This window comes from Parasteatoda tepidariorum, chromosome 3, assembly GCF_043381705.1.
Source record: "Parasteatoda tepidariorum isolate YZ-2023 chromosome 3, CAS_Ptep_4.0, whole genome shotgun sequence".
Lineage (NCBI taxonomy): Eukaryota > Metazoa > Arthropoda > Arachnida > Araneae > Theridiidae > Parasteatoda > Parasteatoda tepidariorum.
In genome coordinates this window covers 64,952,750-64,970,814 of record NC_092206.1, presented here as the reverse complement: position 1 = coordinate 64,970,814, position 18,065 = coordinate 64,952,750, and the positions used below count along the sequence as shown (strand labels likewise).

Here is an 18,065-nt window from a genome sequence, read left to right as displayed (position 1 = left end):
AGCATCACTTCCCCCCCCCTTCATCTTTACTTCTGACTTACGATTGCAACGGAAAACCTTACCCTCTCCAAACTTTATTTTTGTGAAATTTTAATTGCCACTAAATAAAATTCACAAGCAGTATCTACTCAAAATTAATATAGTTCAAAAGCAAAAATTAGCTATGTTATTTAAAAATATAGATCTACTCCTCTTTGCCAAGGTCAGGGTTACACACAATATCCTATATTTTAAGACCGTTTGATAAAATTTACAGCCATATTTATGTGCTGTGCGAATTTCATTTTAAGCGTAAAACTTTCAATTGTTCCTTGAACCCAACCTTTTGATCGGAATTTTCTAAGCACCTCAAACCAAACACCTCAGTCCAAATTTTTTCAACTATACGCTGGCACTCAAATTTTGATTTGGTATGCTCATTTCTTCAAATGCTCTGATAATTAGACTGTATATAAAAAATTATTTCAAGTTTAAAACAATACATAATATTTAATAAATAATTTTTATTATGACCAGAATCTCATAAAATTTCAATACTATCTCACAGTTACAATTTTATAAACCAAGTTCAATAATAGTTTGATATCACAAAGATTGTGCAAGTTAACTTAAAATTCACTGCATAATAAAGAATAAACTATGAAATGCAAATTCAGCTAATAAAATATTGTGATTTACTATTTACCACAGAAGGCTTTTAAATAAAGTAAGTAGTGTAGGAAAATGGATAAAACGACATATGAAATTTAATTATCAAGGGAGTGGAGAGGCAAAAATCAATTGTAATTACATATTTTGACATTTTTTTATGAAAATAATAAAATGGAAATATTAAACTCTCAAAATACAGAAATAATCATAAGTTTCTTTACAATATATACAGCAATAAATATAAAATCTCAATAAAATTCCTAACTAGCCAGTGTTTGTCATAAAACACTTTCATATAAAGTGGAATAAATTTTTGCTCTATGATCTGGCAAAAAACAAGGAGTTAAAATCTCTTCCATCTCATTAATGCGCTTTTTAAAACGAAGTCTTTCTGTGGCAAAAACTTCCCATTCGCCTTTTCTATCAAACATTTCAATAGGACAGATCTCTTCAAGTTCTTCCTCAGGAGCAAAAGAAACCTGTAATAACAATAAAATTACAGTTTTAACCCTTCGATGAAGACAAAAAACAGCTAATAAACAATTTAAAACTAATATTCGTAAATTTTCACAAAAAATTTAACAAAAATATATTTTATTTAACAAATACAGAAATTAAATATTCCATATTATTGAAGCATGCTTTTGAGAGATTAATAAATGGAACAATTATTGGGATCCTTTGCCATAATGACATATACACATGGAGAAACTAATACTTATCCTATAAATTAGAGCTTATTGAAATCAAATTATCAAGAAAGTGTTTCTAAATCCTCAATAGAAGTCATGGAGTTTCTTCTAGTACAGAAAAAAAAGTATATCCTAAATTACAACAAATACAACCAATAAGCAGTCACTTAAAGGTTGAAAAATGAAAGGGCTGTACGATCCCCCCTCTCCATTCAAGATTCTGTAGCAGCATGAAATGTTGCTTTTTTTAAAGAATTACATGCCATTATCCTGACTCTTAGGTCAAGTTTATATAAGCACTCTCTATGTTTATTCTGAAAATGGTGCAAAATGTCAAAATTCATTGTTTTAGGAAAATGAAAAGGCACTTATGGTTTAATTTTTCAATATTTAAAAACTTACTCCAATGCAGAATTCTCTGGGCACATAAAAATTTTCACCCAGTTGGAAAAATTTCAAATTGGCAATTTTTAAAAAGGTTCAATAAATTTTTAAATATATTAGTTATTTGTCCATGCTAAAGCTCAGATGATTCATTACAGCAAGATGATATAAAGAGCATAAAATTATGACTGCTACAAGTGTAACATACTTAAACCATGGATTCCCCCCCTTACTTTCCTAGCGCCAAAGTTTCAAGAACCATGTTAAAAGTTTTCTCCACCAACACTTCTCAAGAGTACCTACAATTTGGCAAATATTTTGGTACAAGTACCTAGACTGAATCTTCCTTGTAATATAGGCACAGCTGAGAATCTAATGTTTTGCAACACACAGGGCAAATTTATGCCATTACCAGGTGCAAGAGCCATTCCAAACATTCATGACTGTAATTTTAAAAACATACACGACACTTCCCGGTTTCACATTAATTCCAAATTGCATTATCACTAACAGGGGTCTGTCCTGGCCGAATTTACTACCGTTTAGCGGTACCTTCACAAATTCAACTTTAGGAAAAACGGTAGTTTCACAAAATACTTTTTCTTAAAATGTTATTTTTGTATCCCTTAAGAAACGATAAATCCATATTTTTATGTTGATTTTTAAATGTAATTTTGAATTTTTCACAAATTATGTCTAAATTTTCACAAAATAGGCACCTCTCAGAAAAACCTAGAGACCCCTTGACTATGGATGGCAAATATTTTGGAAAAAAAAAACTTAGTAGAAGGATTAACATGCAGACTTTTAACAGTCATTTATACACCTTATTTTTTTAGATTTGATATTTCTAATACAATGTTATGATTTTTTCGTCACTTACCATTCCATCAGAATTTTATGTTGTTTGATGATAGAATTCTTATCAGTAATTTATTTTTTTCACAGCCTGTTAAACATGATATTTTCTAATCGTAAATGGATGGCAGATATGTACAATATCAGAGATGCCAACTTGCTCCGGACAGAAAATACATATTTTAAAGTGGTAGTTTATCAATTGTGATTCTTTGTTGCTTAAATTCAATTTAGTAGATTTTTATTCACCACTTTTAACACTGATGTCATGCTTTACTTGTTAAAAAGCAAGCAAAAATAGTCAAATAATTGCAAAATTTACTTTGTAGTTATTTACCGTTTTTGTTAATTATTTTGGCGTGTCCGGAGCAGCTGGCATCTCTGTAATATACTTGAACTTGTGAACGACGTACACAGAAAGTTTTTTCTTGCACCTTTTCTGTGATTACATCATTTCATTTGACTTTTAGGCATGATGGTACCATACTGGGAATGAGTTTTTCTACTTTCTCCAACCTATATAAACGCGATTTAAATTCGTATGATTTAAATCACACACTGTGATTCAAGATTGTGAATAATTTTGTATTACCACGATTCTATCACAAATATGGCAGTTAAGATTCATTCTATTTAAAAGCCTCTACATAGAGGCTTTTGATTTGTTTGTGTGTTCTAATGACTTTCCTGTTCACACAATTTAAATAAAAAAATATTTTAAAAAAATCTGTGCCTTTAAAACTAATCTTGCTCAAATGAGGTGGCAACAAAGTTATCTTCTTAAAATACATATTTTGAGCTGTAGCCATTTCGTTTCGTAAACATGCAGTTTGAGTTGTGTCCGTATTTTTAAACAATCATTCTGAGCAATTCTATGCTCAGAATAAAAGGATCATCAACGATGTGCTATTAATTTATAACAACAGAAGCACTTTGCGTTTACAAAAAAAAGGCTCCCTGTATAAAATAAAACTGTACAAAAATATCTTTTAATTCTAACTGAAATAATTTTTGTTCAACAGATAAAAAAAAATTGTATTCTAACATTATGGATGATATTCTTGCATTTTAATGAAAGTTAATTATTGTTTTTGTCATATTTCAAGCCATCATCACAGGAATTAAGACATTAAGTAATCCGTGTCAGTAACTAATGAAGACTCCTGCTATATTCGACATGAACACCGCAGTATTCTGCAACAATGTCACAGCAATTCTGTCATGGGGTACTTATGCCTGATGTGCATATTTGTTGTGTGAAATAAAAAATTATCCTCAACTAACAAACATCAATATTTCAATAAAATACAATAAGAACAAAATCTGTTGGCTATAAATCGCATATACTATAAATAGAATAAGTGGGACAAAATAAATTATACACAAGACAAAACTTTGGAAGAGGGCCGTTCATTTTTTGAGAAATTTCATAAGCAATTAGAGCTCTTTGCTCTGCAAGGTACTAGTACCAGACACAAGAATCTCAAGCACTTAATCCAAAAGCTTTCTCTTCCTTGTTTTTTGGCTAATTTTATCTTTATATTATATTCTAAGTATTTTATAACTTTGAAATACTTTTTAACAAGTTTCTAATAACAGTAACATCTATATTGCAATGAATTATTCATTTATGAACTAAAAATGGAATTTATCTTAGATGTTTGACGTTTCTATCTTGATATCTTAGATGTTTCCATCTTGATGATAGAAAATTGAATTTATTTATCTTAGATATGTGTCATAGCTTGATTTTAAATGGCCTTGAGATATTCCTAAAATTAAATTTTGTGATTAACTAATTAATGAAGGAAGACTTTAGTAGGGTCATTCCATGGTCACGTGTGGGACATTTACACAATCATTTTGCAGATAAATTCTAATATAATAAATCTTTTTAATTATTTTTTAAAAATTTGATGCAATTTTTATGACTTGTACATACATACATATTTTTTAAGATTATTATGTTTTTAAAAAGTACGGAAATAGATTATTTACCGTTATTTAAGAAAGTGTCACGTGTGGGACGGAACTGAAATGAAAAAAATCTATTTCTTGAAATAAAAGGAGGATTTCAGTTAATTGANAAAAATAGTTCATTTCTCTGGAAAAAAAGAGAATAATCACAAATGTTCCAATCAATAATGTTTTAAATTACTAAAATGATATATTATTACATTATCATTTAATTATGGGATAATAATTTTGTTAATCTTTTTGTAATTATTTATATTCATAGTATATATTTCAATTTTATTTTAAGGAATAATTTTGTATCAAAAATGTGTTTTTGTCCTCTCATCTTGGAAAATATAGGTTTTTGCCAATTTGCTTGGCAAAAACCTGTTTTTGCCAGGACGGTTTTTACCAGTATTTACCATGGTTTTTCCCACCTGCGGCAAAATCTTGCCAACCCTGAGTATACTCGTAACTTAACTGTTGCTAAGTCTTTGTATCTGAAGAAAAAAATTTTAATTACAAAAGTGAGCACTTTTTATGGGAACACTTTATAACTTTTTTTCAGCTTAAACAAGCCACTAAATATTTAGCATAATGTAGCATCTTTAACAGGAGTATAAATTTAAAATATTTAAGCACAGAACTGAAGGATCAGTATCTAAAATATAAGTCCGTGCACATTTTAACTGGTTCGTTTACAAGTTTCTATTTATATTAAAAATTAAATAATGTTCACAATTATAACAGGGGTCTGTCCAGGCCAAATTTACTACTGTTTAGCGGAACCTCCACAAATTCAACTTTAGGAAATTTCACAAAACAATGTTTCTTAAAATTTTATTTCTGTATCTCGTAAGAAACTATAAATCCAAAATTTTTGTGTTGATATTTTAATATAATTTTTAATTTTCACAAAATAGGTACCTCTAAAAAAAAAACCTAGACAGACCCATGATGAAATATATTAGTTATAAAAGCACAGACCATAACACAAAACAGCATATTATCCCCTTACTGGAACAACTGATTAATTATATGCATAGAATTTCAGTTGTTCTACACCACTATTAATTTAAAGTTCTATCGGAAAATTTCAGTCCGGATAAATGGTATCAATTAGTGATGTAACGAATAGTGATGGGGCCGAATACTTAGTTTTTAAAAATTTCTCTTTTGAATGTAATTTTGAAGTTAAAGTAATTTTCAAATGTTAAATTAAAAATGAAATAAATATTAACAAAATTGCTTTTTTAATCTTTGTATATTTAAAAAAATTTGACAACTTGATTTATTTTTTGTAATATTTTAAATACCTAATGTTTTACATTTATAATAAATAATTATATAATCATATATTTCTAGTGCATACTATTGATAAATAGATATTATTAAGGGAATCACAAATAAATTTTAATTGCCGATTCAGATAGTATTCACACTTCTATTTAACAAACTATATATATTTGTATTTTAATGTAAAAGATTCCAATGCTTGTTTAAATACATATGATGATAAATTTGCAACAAGAAAACGTTTTTATTTATGTAACATTATTAAATACACTTATGTATTATACAACTTAAATTGAGTAAATGTTAGATTTTCTAATAATTAATGCAGTGAAATGAATATTCTGCAATATTCATGATTAAATATATTTAAGAGCACATTTAAAAAAAATATCTTTCTTTATTATTATGAATTTATTCCGCCAAATATTTAATATTCATATTCAGCCGAATAACCTCATTATTCGGCCGAATATTCGTTACATCCCTAGTATCAATGGAGAAATATCATTATATGAAGCAAAGACAACTAATTTAACAAAAGATTAATGCAGAGTTAACTAAATTATATTTTATACATTAAATAAATGCAAACATTGGAGCTGTTTCTGTAAAGTGATCTGTCACTCCAACTACAATCACCAAGGTGTTAAAGCAAATGTTAGCCCGAAAGATGGCTACGAGTTATACCATTTGAGTTGGCCCCTTTCAGTGATTTTCTTTTAAGATTCTCGAAGGGGCGCTGTTCAGAAGTTACCAAGACTTGGCAATTATTCTGCTACAGATCACGATACGGAAATCTCCTACAAATATCTCCCAAACTATATCTCGAAAAATTAGGCATAAAACAGATATCTTACCAAAGCTGAAGATTTCTGTTTGTCTTTTAAACAACCAGTCTGCTTATTCCAAATCCTATTCACTTCTCTTAATTTCGACTGCATTAGACTGAGCTCTTGTTCTTGAACTTTGTTGACAGGCTCATAAGTAAGCAAAGAGCAAGCATTAGTAGCAGAAAAGTTAGCCACAAATAGACCAGATACTTGAAACTCAGAGTCATCTGCAAGCGAGTCACCTTCGCTATTGGTGTCCCAGTCTGAATCCTCATCACCACTTTCTATAGTGACAACAAAAGATGACAGATTCGGCAACACAATTTGAACACTTTTCGAATTATGCGATACAGTTACATCACATACAATATCACAATTCTTTTCCTCAGTTGCAGAGCTTGCTGACTTCTTGCTAACATCACAGTTTACTTGGGTTTTACGGTTTTGATCAGCTTTAGATGAATTTGACTTTTTCTGACGTCGTCTTCTCTTTTTAGATCTCTTTTGCAATTCTTTAGTTTTGCGGTTAGCCATTTGTTGATCTAAGTTGCAAGTGTTTAAGGGCTTAAGCACTGTTTTAGAAATAGTAACGTTAAAGTGTGCCTTATTATTTGGTGACGACGCATCAGCTATAGATACAACCAAATGGTCACTAAATGTACTTTCAGGAGCTGAAGAATTTTTCTCCAGCTCTTTTGAAGAATTATTTTGTTTTCCCATAGTCTTTTTAGGCAAAGTATCTAAGAAAATATTTAAACCAGGGATAGTACCTGCTACAGTATCTAGATCTATGGAACTGTTAAACAGTCTATGATATTCTTGAATCAAATTGGAACACTGAGCTGTTTTAGGAATATGAGGTAGCATACTATGGTTGAAAGTTCTGAATAGACTATGAAGATTTGTTTTAAAAGCACTCGAAGATGCAGAATCATAGAAATCACTAGAAAATAAACTATCTTCAATAAGTTGTTGCTGATATTCGGCAGGCATGTTTTGAAACAAACTGCTGGAATTCTTCAAGAAGGTATGAGGACCTGCTAATTTCTTAATTAAAGATGCCTCACTATACTTCGTAGGAGAAAAAATCTTATCGAATAAAGTATCCATGTTTAAAAATATATACTTATAACAATATTTACAGTGAAATAAATAACTGTAATTAATTCATTACTCTCTAGTGCAGTTCCATTTTGGCTCCATATGATTTTCAGGGAGATACTTGGGAACGTTGATAAAAGGTCCAATAACTTTAAACTTCATATGTTTAAGAGAATCATAAGCATAAAACAAATTTTCTTCAGCACATGTAGCATGTAAATCACTATCTTTCAAGATAAAGAACGATAATTGACTCATGATCATATTATAAACTTACTTTCAAAATCACTTGAATAAAATGAAAGATAATATACTAAAATGGCGGAGAGGATAACAGGATGTGGGCAGTTGGCGCAATATAACGTCATTAATTGTCGCCACCAGAAAGTTATTTTAAAAATAAAATCTCATTTTTACATTTTATGAATACTAAAATGAACTTAGCATACATTTAGTACCAATAAAGCCACATCAAAGTGAAAAAAATGTAACTTCATTCATTTTCTTTCTATTTAAATTATTCCAAAAAGTTCTCCAGCAGCCAAACGAGCGATTTATCATAATTCTGGAAACCTCGTATTTTAAAGTGCGAACCTAATGTGCAAAATATTATGAAAATAAAGTACTTTTCAAGAAATAAAGTTACATTAAAAATAATATTAAAACTTAGAAACGTAAAATTTGAATTTTAACTGTAATATTTACCTGTTGAATACTCCAAATAAAAAATGATTTCTGTTAGGAATTACATCATATTTCCATTATGATAGTCACGTACTCACACCTTCAAAATGTAAATAAACATTGAAAATGACAGGAAAAGCTAGCACATGGTTAATAAAATGTTTCGTATAACTTATACCATATTTTTGTTACGTTAATTTTTGAAACAATAATTCAGTATTTAAAATACCAACACACTATTTATGAAGGGAATTTAGCTCTGGAATACTAGTTTCTTTCGCATTATTTGTTCGAACTTTTATTTATAAAGCTTATGTATTTTCTGGTTTATATTCGGAGCAAAATCTTATTATTTTTTATTGTTATTATTCTTAATCGATTTTTTTGTCGTAGTTCTATACGCCTACATCCTTTGATTAAAATTAGATGTTATAAAAATAACGAACATTCGAAAATTCTTAAACATTACATTTTATTCCGAGCTATTTTCTCTGTGTGCTATTGTGAATTAAAAATAACATTGCATAATGCTTTTATGTGATTCTTCTGAAAATAAAAATACTTAACTATTTTATGATATTGTGTTACCAAAGGGAACTGAGATTTTTAATTCTAATTTGCATTCATAAATAAATATGTTCACGCTCACTTTTGTATGTATTTTGTTCTTCCTACAGATTTACATTTAAAAAAATAATAATTCAGATGAACGTGTCAAAAGGCAATTATAATGCTAAAATTTTCCTAATATATTTTCAATTCATTCTTGTCACAGATTATATTTGTGAATATTGCAATGTGTGTTTTGCAAATGTAAATTTTATCTCTGATGAAGGAGAAACAGTATTTTTCCATTAATTTTCAAAAAAGTAATTGATAAAAACATGAAAAAAACATAACAAACTAAAGATTTTTTTGTTACACAAGTAATTCGACCAATATAAAACCACTTAGCACTTGCAAACAATGTGTTTCGTAATTAATTGAGACGTATTTTATTTACCAGAATTCTTCTTCTGTATTAAGTGCTGGTGGAATACTTATTTTGAGTGGAGGAATAGAGTATTTGAGGACTGCAATGATGTAAAAAATTTGTTTTGTAAAGTTTTAATTTGTCGAGTTGAATTTTTTTATGAATTAAAAAACTGATATGAAAGCTAACATAACTCTTCAATTTTATCCTGAAAATGTAGAGGTGTTTTTCCTAAAATAAAAATCCTAATAAATTTTTATAAAATATTAGACTACTAATATTTAAAAAGCTTGCACATATTTTTTTTCAATCATATAGATTTTACTAATGATGGCAAAAATTTAAGTTTATTTGTTTTACATAAATCATTAAATTTCCTTTTTTTTTCAAAAAAAAANAAAGAATGATTCATTAAATTAATCAAATTTTATTAATAAGGATTTCTTACTCGAATTAGAATTGTCATAGTATATTGAAACATTTATTAATTTTCTCTATTTAGTCTAAAAGAAGGGAGAGAAAACTGCACATAAAATCATTCAAGAGCCTGTTTGTTGCATGCTGTTTAGCAATAGTGCTTAAAAAATCAACTATGGTATTTAATTATCCTTATCATCAGTTACACTATGAGATATCCTACCCTTTTAAAAATATATTTAATATAAGATATTACTATATCTAGGAAAATCCTATATAATAGCTAGGAAGGGCATTCTTACATTTGAATAACTTGTGAAAGCTTATGTTAATTGTTCCTAAATATAGGTAAAATAAATTTATTATTTTGCTTCTGAGTATTATACTTAGCTTATAATTATCTATTTTTAATATTAATTTCTTTTTTTAGTACATTCCTTTAAAGTTTAATAATGATAGACAAATAAGTGAACATTTTATGAATTTGTTAATTAGTAAAACAGATATAAATTTTAATAGTCTTCTTGTTTTAAATGTAGATAATTTTTTTTTCTTAGTTTACAAAATATTCCTTAATATTCAAAAGTTATTGCTTATTAAATTTTTTATTGGTTAAAATTATTAACACTAGAAAGACTGAAACTTAGTATACAGGGTGATTCTAAAAAGGTGGGCAAAATTTTAGGAAGTGATAGTACACACCCAAGCAAACAATTTTTATCAAAGAATGCATGGTCGAAAACAAAACGCAAAGGTGCTGGCGCATTTGGAAAGTTGTTTGATGCAAACGTGAAAGCTCCATTCCTGTTGCGAGTTACTGCGCTGCGTTACTTGTCGCCAAGCTTTCGGCCGCTGCTAGGAAAGTTCGTGATCTGGTGTGTTTCAGAATGTTCGCCTATCTTTTCTTCACCGTTGTACTGCGTGCATAGCTGCTGCCGGCCACTGTTTTGAACACTTATTGTAATCACATGCTATTAAATTTGCTTTTATAACTTAACTTCATCGTTCTTTGTGTGTTTTTGCCTCATATAAGAACATAAACTTTGACGCCCTCCAGTGGTTTTGTTTTCGACCATGCATTCTTTGATAAAAATTGTTTGCTTGGGTGTGTACTATCACTTCCTAAAATTTTGCCCACCTTTCTAGAATCACCCTGTATATCTATATTGCCCAAAAGAAGTCAAAATGACTGGATTGTGAAAGAGTAACTAATGTGTAAAGAAATTTGTTTAAAATTAATTTTTAATATTATTTACAGTTTAATAACAGCATATTAGTAAATATTAACAATAAAAAAAGTAAACATTGAAATTGTGTCATTATATACATCGTTTTTCTAATTGAAATTAAAAAGCAGTCAAAATGACTTCCTTGGGCAATCTAGTGTTAATAAATGTTTTTTTTTGTTCTTTTGATTGTGTTTGTTGCACATACCTTAAATTAAAAAGAAGATTTAAATATGAAGCTATCATCTTAAAAGGGAGGATGCAATACATCCCTTCTTTTTCATTTCTGTCTATTTTGATCTTGATTGTTTTGAAAACTAAAATAGAGGAATTAATTAGAAAATATGTAAATTTTATGTGAGTAAACAGTGAAATATAAAAAAATGGCCAAGTTAAATGCTACTACAATTTCAAGTTGTTACGTGGAATATTTTCACATGCTTTAGCTTGCATAAAAGAACTGAAATAGGGAAACTAATAAAATTTCTTTGAATAGATCTTCAAGAAACTAATAACAAAAGTAATACTTTGATAAGTAATACTTAATACTAAAATAATACTTTGGCAGGAATGCTGTACAAATTGGCAATGCTAAGAAGTATATTTTGTATTAAAATAAGTAAAGGCAACAATTCTAAAATTTGTTTTAAAATTTTATTAAATAAAATGACACATTTTTCATAATACTAACTAATAATGATACATTTTATTTTGTTGATTAAAAAAAAATTTTTTTTTTTTAATATACCTTGCTTCAAAATACTTTATACAAAGAATAAAACTTGTAAATATGCAAAATATGTACAAAAATAAACAAATTTTTTTAACAACATAGTAGGTAATAATTACAAATAATAACCTGTTGCCAATAATTTATATAACTATTATTAATTTTATAACATAGAAACTGCATGCTCAAATAACAGACTTAATAAAATGCTTACTAAATGCAAATTTTGCAAACTGAAATAAACGTAAAAATAATAAAATACTGACATCAATGTATTTTATGAACCTTGTTTAAACATGCATTAATGAACAATTGTACACTGATTATTAAATTGAAAAAAAATTGAACTTAAGTTTGACAAATTGTAATTTAAGTTTGACTAAATTTATAAGAACAGTTATAAAATCTATAAAAAGTGACATTTGAGTAAAACAGTAACACACTTTGCAGAAGTTGGTATTAATAATGGTATTAAAAGTTTGAGACTCCAATTACTGGACAATAATCTTCATAATACAAATAAGGACTTGGCATACAGTCTGCCAAGATACTTTGTACTGTTATTTTTATAAAATTTAATTTTTAGATGCCTTTGAATTTATTTCTAATGCATAAAATATGTTAACAATGATTAACATAGTTTCAATTGTTTGTGGTGGGAATTTGCTTCTATAGCCCACTGCTTAGATGGAACAATTGCAGATGATGAACAAGAATAAAATGATTTCTAGAAACAAATTCAATTTTAATATAATATAGTTAACTCTTGGGTGTCTCAGACATTAAATATTTGAAATGGGTGAAATCAAAATGGAGTTCGTAAAATTTCACTAGTGAAAAAAATTTCTTTCATCTTGTAAATGATTAAAAAAAAAATACATATTAGATTGTTTTTAACTAAGTTAAAATTTAATTGATGATGAATGCTTTTTTAATATCTTAAGAACAATAGTGAAGACTTTTTTTTAAACATTTCTTATTAATCAGGAAGACATACATTCCAGCGTTTAAGGGTTATATCAGTAGTATTTTTTAAAACAGATAGAATTTAAGTCAGAATTTAAAATGACTATTTGTCTGTCTGATCTTTCACATATCTCTTTGTATTATTTTTACGTAATGGAGTATGAAAGTCTTTTAAGTCTAATTTATTAAGATTAAATTACCTTTGCTATATCTGGAAAAAATATCTACTGAAACTACAGAAATTTCGTCGTCGTTGAGGTCTATGAGACAGATTATAATGTGATGAAAATTTTGGAATCATTGAAATCCATAAATTAAGTGCAACAAGCAAGCAGTTCAGATGCACATTGTTATTTTTTTTTTAAAAAATTTGTTATTTAATAATCTTCATTCCTCAAGTTAATGCCTGAGACAATGCGCAGCTTTTGAATCTGTATTAAGCTTGACTAGGTTAATTCAAATAATTATTGTAAAACAGTAAAATAAATATAAAAAAAAAAGAATAAAACTATAATAGAGTTTTAAACTATAACTTTAAATATTTATCTTAAGACCATCAAGATAATTTTATCTTCAACAATTTAGAAATTTATAATATCTGTAATATTTAAACCAATTCAAGTTTATAAAAAGGAAATCATATATACATAAGCATTTTTTTAAAATCATATTCAACTTGTTAATAGTAAAAAATATTAGCTTTTAAATAATTGTTCTATAGCTCTCATGTAAAAGTATCATCAAATTAGGGTTGTAAAGAATCTAGCATTCCCAGATCTCCCCAATTTTGTTGTGCTTGCTGCTGTGGTTGTTGTTGCCCGACATTAGATGCCATTCCTCCTTGTTGAATATTTCCTGGCATTTGTTGGCGCATTCCTTGAGCATGTTGCATCAACATTGGATTTTGTTGGATCTGCTGCCTTCTCAATTGTTGCTGTGCTTGCTGAAAAGTAAAGTTTCCAATATCAAACATTCATTTTTGTAATACGTTTATATTTCTAATGTCTATTTAATAAACACTGTTCCTAGTTAATCATACAGCAAGCATTTGATTTTAAAAAAAAAAGTTAAAAAAGCATCAGGGCATAAAGTTAAAAAAGCATCTCAAGCCCTGGAGTGTTTAAAAAACATTATTTTTAGGTTCAAAAAAGAAATTAAATGATTTAAAGTTTCTTAAAAAAAAATTCTAAACATATATTTAGACTACATTTTACCTTTCATTTTCAGTAATAGATTTAAATAATAGAGCATTTTGTGATATTGTGTATATTGTTTATAAAAGTATATAGCTTTCTTGCTAAGTTCATATATATATGTTTTCTTAAAGTGTTATATTGTATTAAAATTCGAAACAATGTCATTTAGAAGAAATACATATACAGTGATATATCGAGATACGAGTTTAATTCGTTCTGCAACCTTGCTCGTATGTCTATTTGCTCGTATCTCAAAGCAATTTTCCCAATTGAAATTAATTGAAATGCCATTAATCCGTTCCAGCCCTAAAAATTCTACCCCTAATTGTTTTTGAATAAGAAAAATGTATTTATAAATGACAAATATTGTATAAAAACATAATAAAAAAGAATGTAAAGCAAAAAAAAAACTGGTTTTATAAAGTGTACATACATATTTGTATTTTGGCACACACAACTTAAATGCTACTGTATGCTTAATTTTAGTCACTGCTTATCTCTTCACTGGTCTTTGCTTTTTTAGCCAGTTTAAAAAAAAATGTCCAAAGAGGCTTGTTTCTACCTCCTTTTCAGAATGCTGCAGAAATAAGTTAGGCAAGTGTCATAAAATAGCTCCGATGTACGACTAGTTGCAACGTTTTCAGGGTGTTTCTTTTCCACCAATTGTGAAATTCTCTCCCACATTCTCAAGAACTCTTTTATCTCACTTGTAGAGATAACCTCCTCTACCTCTGGCTCTTCCTGAAAACTAATTTCTCGCAGAACTCCCGAATGCTGCTGCGACTTTAACTCTTGTAATTCCTCGGTCGTCAGTTCTTGAGAGTGTTCCTTGGTGAGCTCGTTCACATCTCTCTCCATCACCAGGTTCATGGATTTTCCCAGAGACACAATCTCCTCCTCCACTGGCACTTCGGGTTTGAATCCTTTGAAGCTAAAGACTCACTCAGGGCACAGCTTCTTCCATGCAGAGATCAAGGTCCTCGTTGTAACACTCAGCCAGGCCTGCTCAATAATTATGAGGCATATTAAGATGTTAAAGTGGTCCTTCCAATACTCTCGAAGGGTAAGGTTTGTGTTCTCTGTCACCTCAAAGCAGAGCCGAACCAGGTGCTTAGTGTACAGCTTTTTAACCCGGGAGAACTTGCGCTACTTACCGCCACACGAGAGCTCGCGGCGGGCTTCGCAGGCCCGGAGCGGATTTTCGCTTAAGAAAATGGTAAAATCAATTTGCTGAGCATAAAAGATTTGTGTTTTTAACTTAGAATTATATATGGGTAAATAAAAAATAAAATATTTTTTAAAACAGCAAGTTTAAAAAAGTTTAATGATATATTTATATATTTACAATAAAATTTTGAAAAACTTTTTTTAAGCTATACATGTAATTAATATTAGATTTTGAACAATTAAATAATGTTTATTACATTTACTATAATTGAAACAAAACTTACATTTCACTGGCATATTCTGCAAATAACACTGCTATGCTCTCCCCATACATTTTTTGAAAATTTAGCACAAGAAATTTGCGATTTTCTGTCAATTTTGCTGGGGCAGATATGACATCTTTTTCTTGAACATTTTTGCTTTTTTGCCGATGGTGCTTCATAATTTTCATTGCGGTCGCTATATATTTTTTCACGTAATTCGCGTGGAAGCGTTGGCTGCAAACTTCTTTTTTCTACATGCTCCTTCAGAAACTCTTAACGCCAGATCTTTAAAAAATAAACTCCTTTTTTTTTGTATTGGAGCAGTGGCGATTTCGCAGATAATAGTCAAATTCGCGCATTTTTGGCTGCAGTATTCAAAATACTGAAAAATACTATCATCGGCCATCTGTTACTAACTCTTGCAGTGGAATAAGTAGCTGAAATTTCATCAACTACATCTACAGCTCCCTTCGTCAGATTGTAAAAAGTTATTATTTCTGGTTTCCTGGCTTCTGCAGTTGAAACATCAATTGCACCATCATTGTGCATGGTAGACAAAAGTACCACACATAAATTTTTTTTCGGTACGTAGGATACCAAAGTCGCATTCGTTTGGAATCCAAATAAAGAGGAATACACTTCTCGTTTCTTCCCAGAAATGATTGGTAGTGGTTNAAAGTTATTATTTCTGGTTTCCTGGCTTCTGCAGTTGAAACATCAATTGCACCATCATTGTGCGTGGTAGACAAAAGTACCACACATTAATTTTTTTTCGGTACGTAGGATACCAAAGTCGCATTCCTTTGGAATCCAAATAAAGAGGAATACACTTCTCGTTTCTTCCCAGAAATGATTGGTAGTGGTTCTCTTTTATTTTTTCTGACAGTTCCTACAAATGTTATTTTCTTTTGAAGGAGATCTTTCGCTAATGCATAACTAGTATACCAATTGTCAACTATGAGATTACGCCCAGAGTTGTAAATCGGTTCCATTAACCTCTTGACAATTTTATCGGGAGTATTTTCTACTTTATATGGACCTTCTGGTTGAGCACCTGCATAAATTTCAAGATTCCAAGTATAAAATGTCCTAGAATCAACTAAAGCAAATATTTTAATTCTATACTTGGCAGGTTTACTTGGAATATATTGACGAAAGGAACATTTACCTCTAAAGGGTTCTAACTTTTCATCTATAGTGACAAATTCCCCGAGACTGTATACATGTTGGCAGTTTGCAACAAATTTTTCAAAAATAGATTGTATGGGAGCCAATTTATCCAGTTCTCTTCTAGAAGGACGATCAGTAATATCATCGAATCTTATGCATCTCATTAGGAATAAAAAGCGATTATATGACATAGTCCGATAAAAAACTTCAAGGCCTGTGCCATCGGTATTCCAAATATCAGGGACATTTACATGTGAGGATTTGTGAATTCCCGCTAAATAAAGGCCAATAAATGCTCTTATTTCCGTCATATTTGTCTCACGAGCATCTCTTTTTCTTTGGAAATTGCATGCAGTTGATTTTATATAAATGTTTGCGCATTCCACAATACTCGTTGTTATTATTTCGTTGATAAGCAACTTCCATGATTCGATAGGGCAGGATACATTTCTTGCATCACCAACATTTCCGGGCAATTTTGTTACGATATTGCGAGCTGGAGTTCTCACGTTTCGTCTTGGTTTATTTTTATTCCATTATTGTGTGCCTGGCCACATTGAGCATTATAGTTTTCAGGCCTTGCCATTAAGGTCTCACTTCTTTACGTAGAAAGAAAGGGGAGAAAGTATGCTCAAATTATTTTTCTACGATTTTTTAGTCTTGTATTGAATTGATATAGTTGAACAAAAATTTGTTTTAAAGTTACATAGAGAGAAAAAGCATTTGTAACTTTAAATAAAGGACTTAAAAAGTTCTAACTGAGCTTTAGATCTCTAACACTAGTAAGTCAACGTTCTTTCTTTTTTAAACTTATAAATATGAAACAACTGTAACATAAGTAAGATTGTCATATTTTGCTTTTTTGACTATTAAAAGCATTGAAATTTAGAACTTCAATGCTAAAGATATACAGTGGTACCTCGAGATACGAGTGCCCTAACATATGAGTTATTTGAGATACGAGCAGTCGATCGAATGAAGTTTTGTTTTGAGATGCGAGGAACGGCCTTGCAAGCCCTTCTCGTCCTCAATGATGCTCCTGCTCACCCATCGAACCTCGAAGATGACATCCTCGAACGTAAAATATATAGAAATTTTATTTGATATGATCTAAATGCTACTGACAATAATTATATACTCTAAAAACTTACAAAACAAAGTTAATTTACTCTTTTTTTATACCTTAATCATATGAAGAATAAAAACAAGAATGCTTATTAATTAAAAAATTTTTTTTGTCCCTAATGCCTATCACTTTTTTGTTAATAACAATTAATGCTTCTGATTTATAGTTAAAATAAAATTTTGATGTTAAGACCATTTTTTCAACAAATTAATAATTGGTACATTAATGTTTTCGTTAATAAGTACTTAAAAAAGGATATTTCGGCTTGCTAAAGTTTCTTCCCGGCGCATATTTGTTAGACAAATACCAGCCAGACAATGTACAAGTTTGGAGATTTTTCACGATTTCTCAAATTTATTTTTCAGATATTATGAGTAGT

General features: G+C 29.3%; 2 protein-coding genes across 2 annotated transcripts in view; both read right to left on the bottom strand.

The window, feature by feature from the left end:
• Window positions 1–488: 488 nt before the first annotated feature.
• On the bottom strand, window positions 489–8,341 carry LOC107445680 (uncharacterized). Its single transcript, XM_016060140.4, has 2 exons — window positions 6,695–8,341; window positions 489–1,130 (listed from the first exon to the last, which is right to left on the bottom strand). The coding sequence occupies exons 1-2, from the start codon at window positions 7,775–7,777 to the stop codon at window positions 930–932; spliced, it is 1,284 nt and encodes a 427-aa protein (XP_015915626.2). The 5' UTR covers window positions 7,778–8,341; the 3' UTR covers window positions 489–929.
• A 3,367-nt stretch (window positions 8,342–11,708) lies between these two features.
• The window catches only part of LOC107445677 (mediator of RNA polymerase II transcription subunit 25), a 33,607-nt gene continuing 27,250 nt past the window's right edge, over window positions 11,709–18,065 (bottom strand). The window contains exon 20 of the mRNA XM_016060137.4: window positions 11,709–13,707. Coding sequence (XP_015915623.1) covers window positions 13,510–13,707 — 198 coding nt within the window. The 3' untranslated portion in view covers window positions 11,709–13,509. The remainder of the gene's footprint in view (window positions 13,708–18,065) is intronic.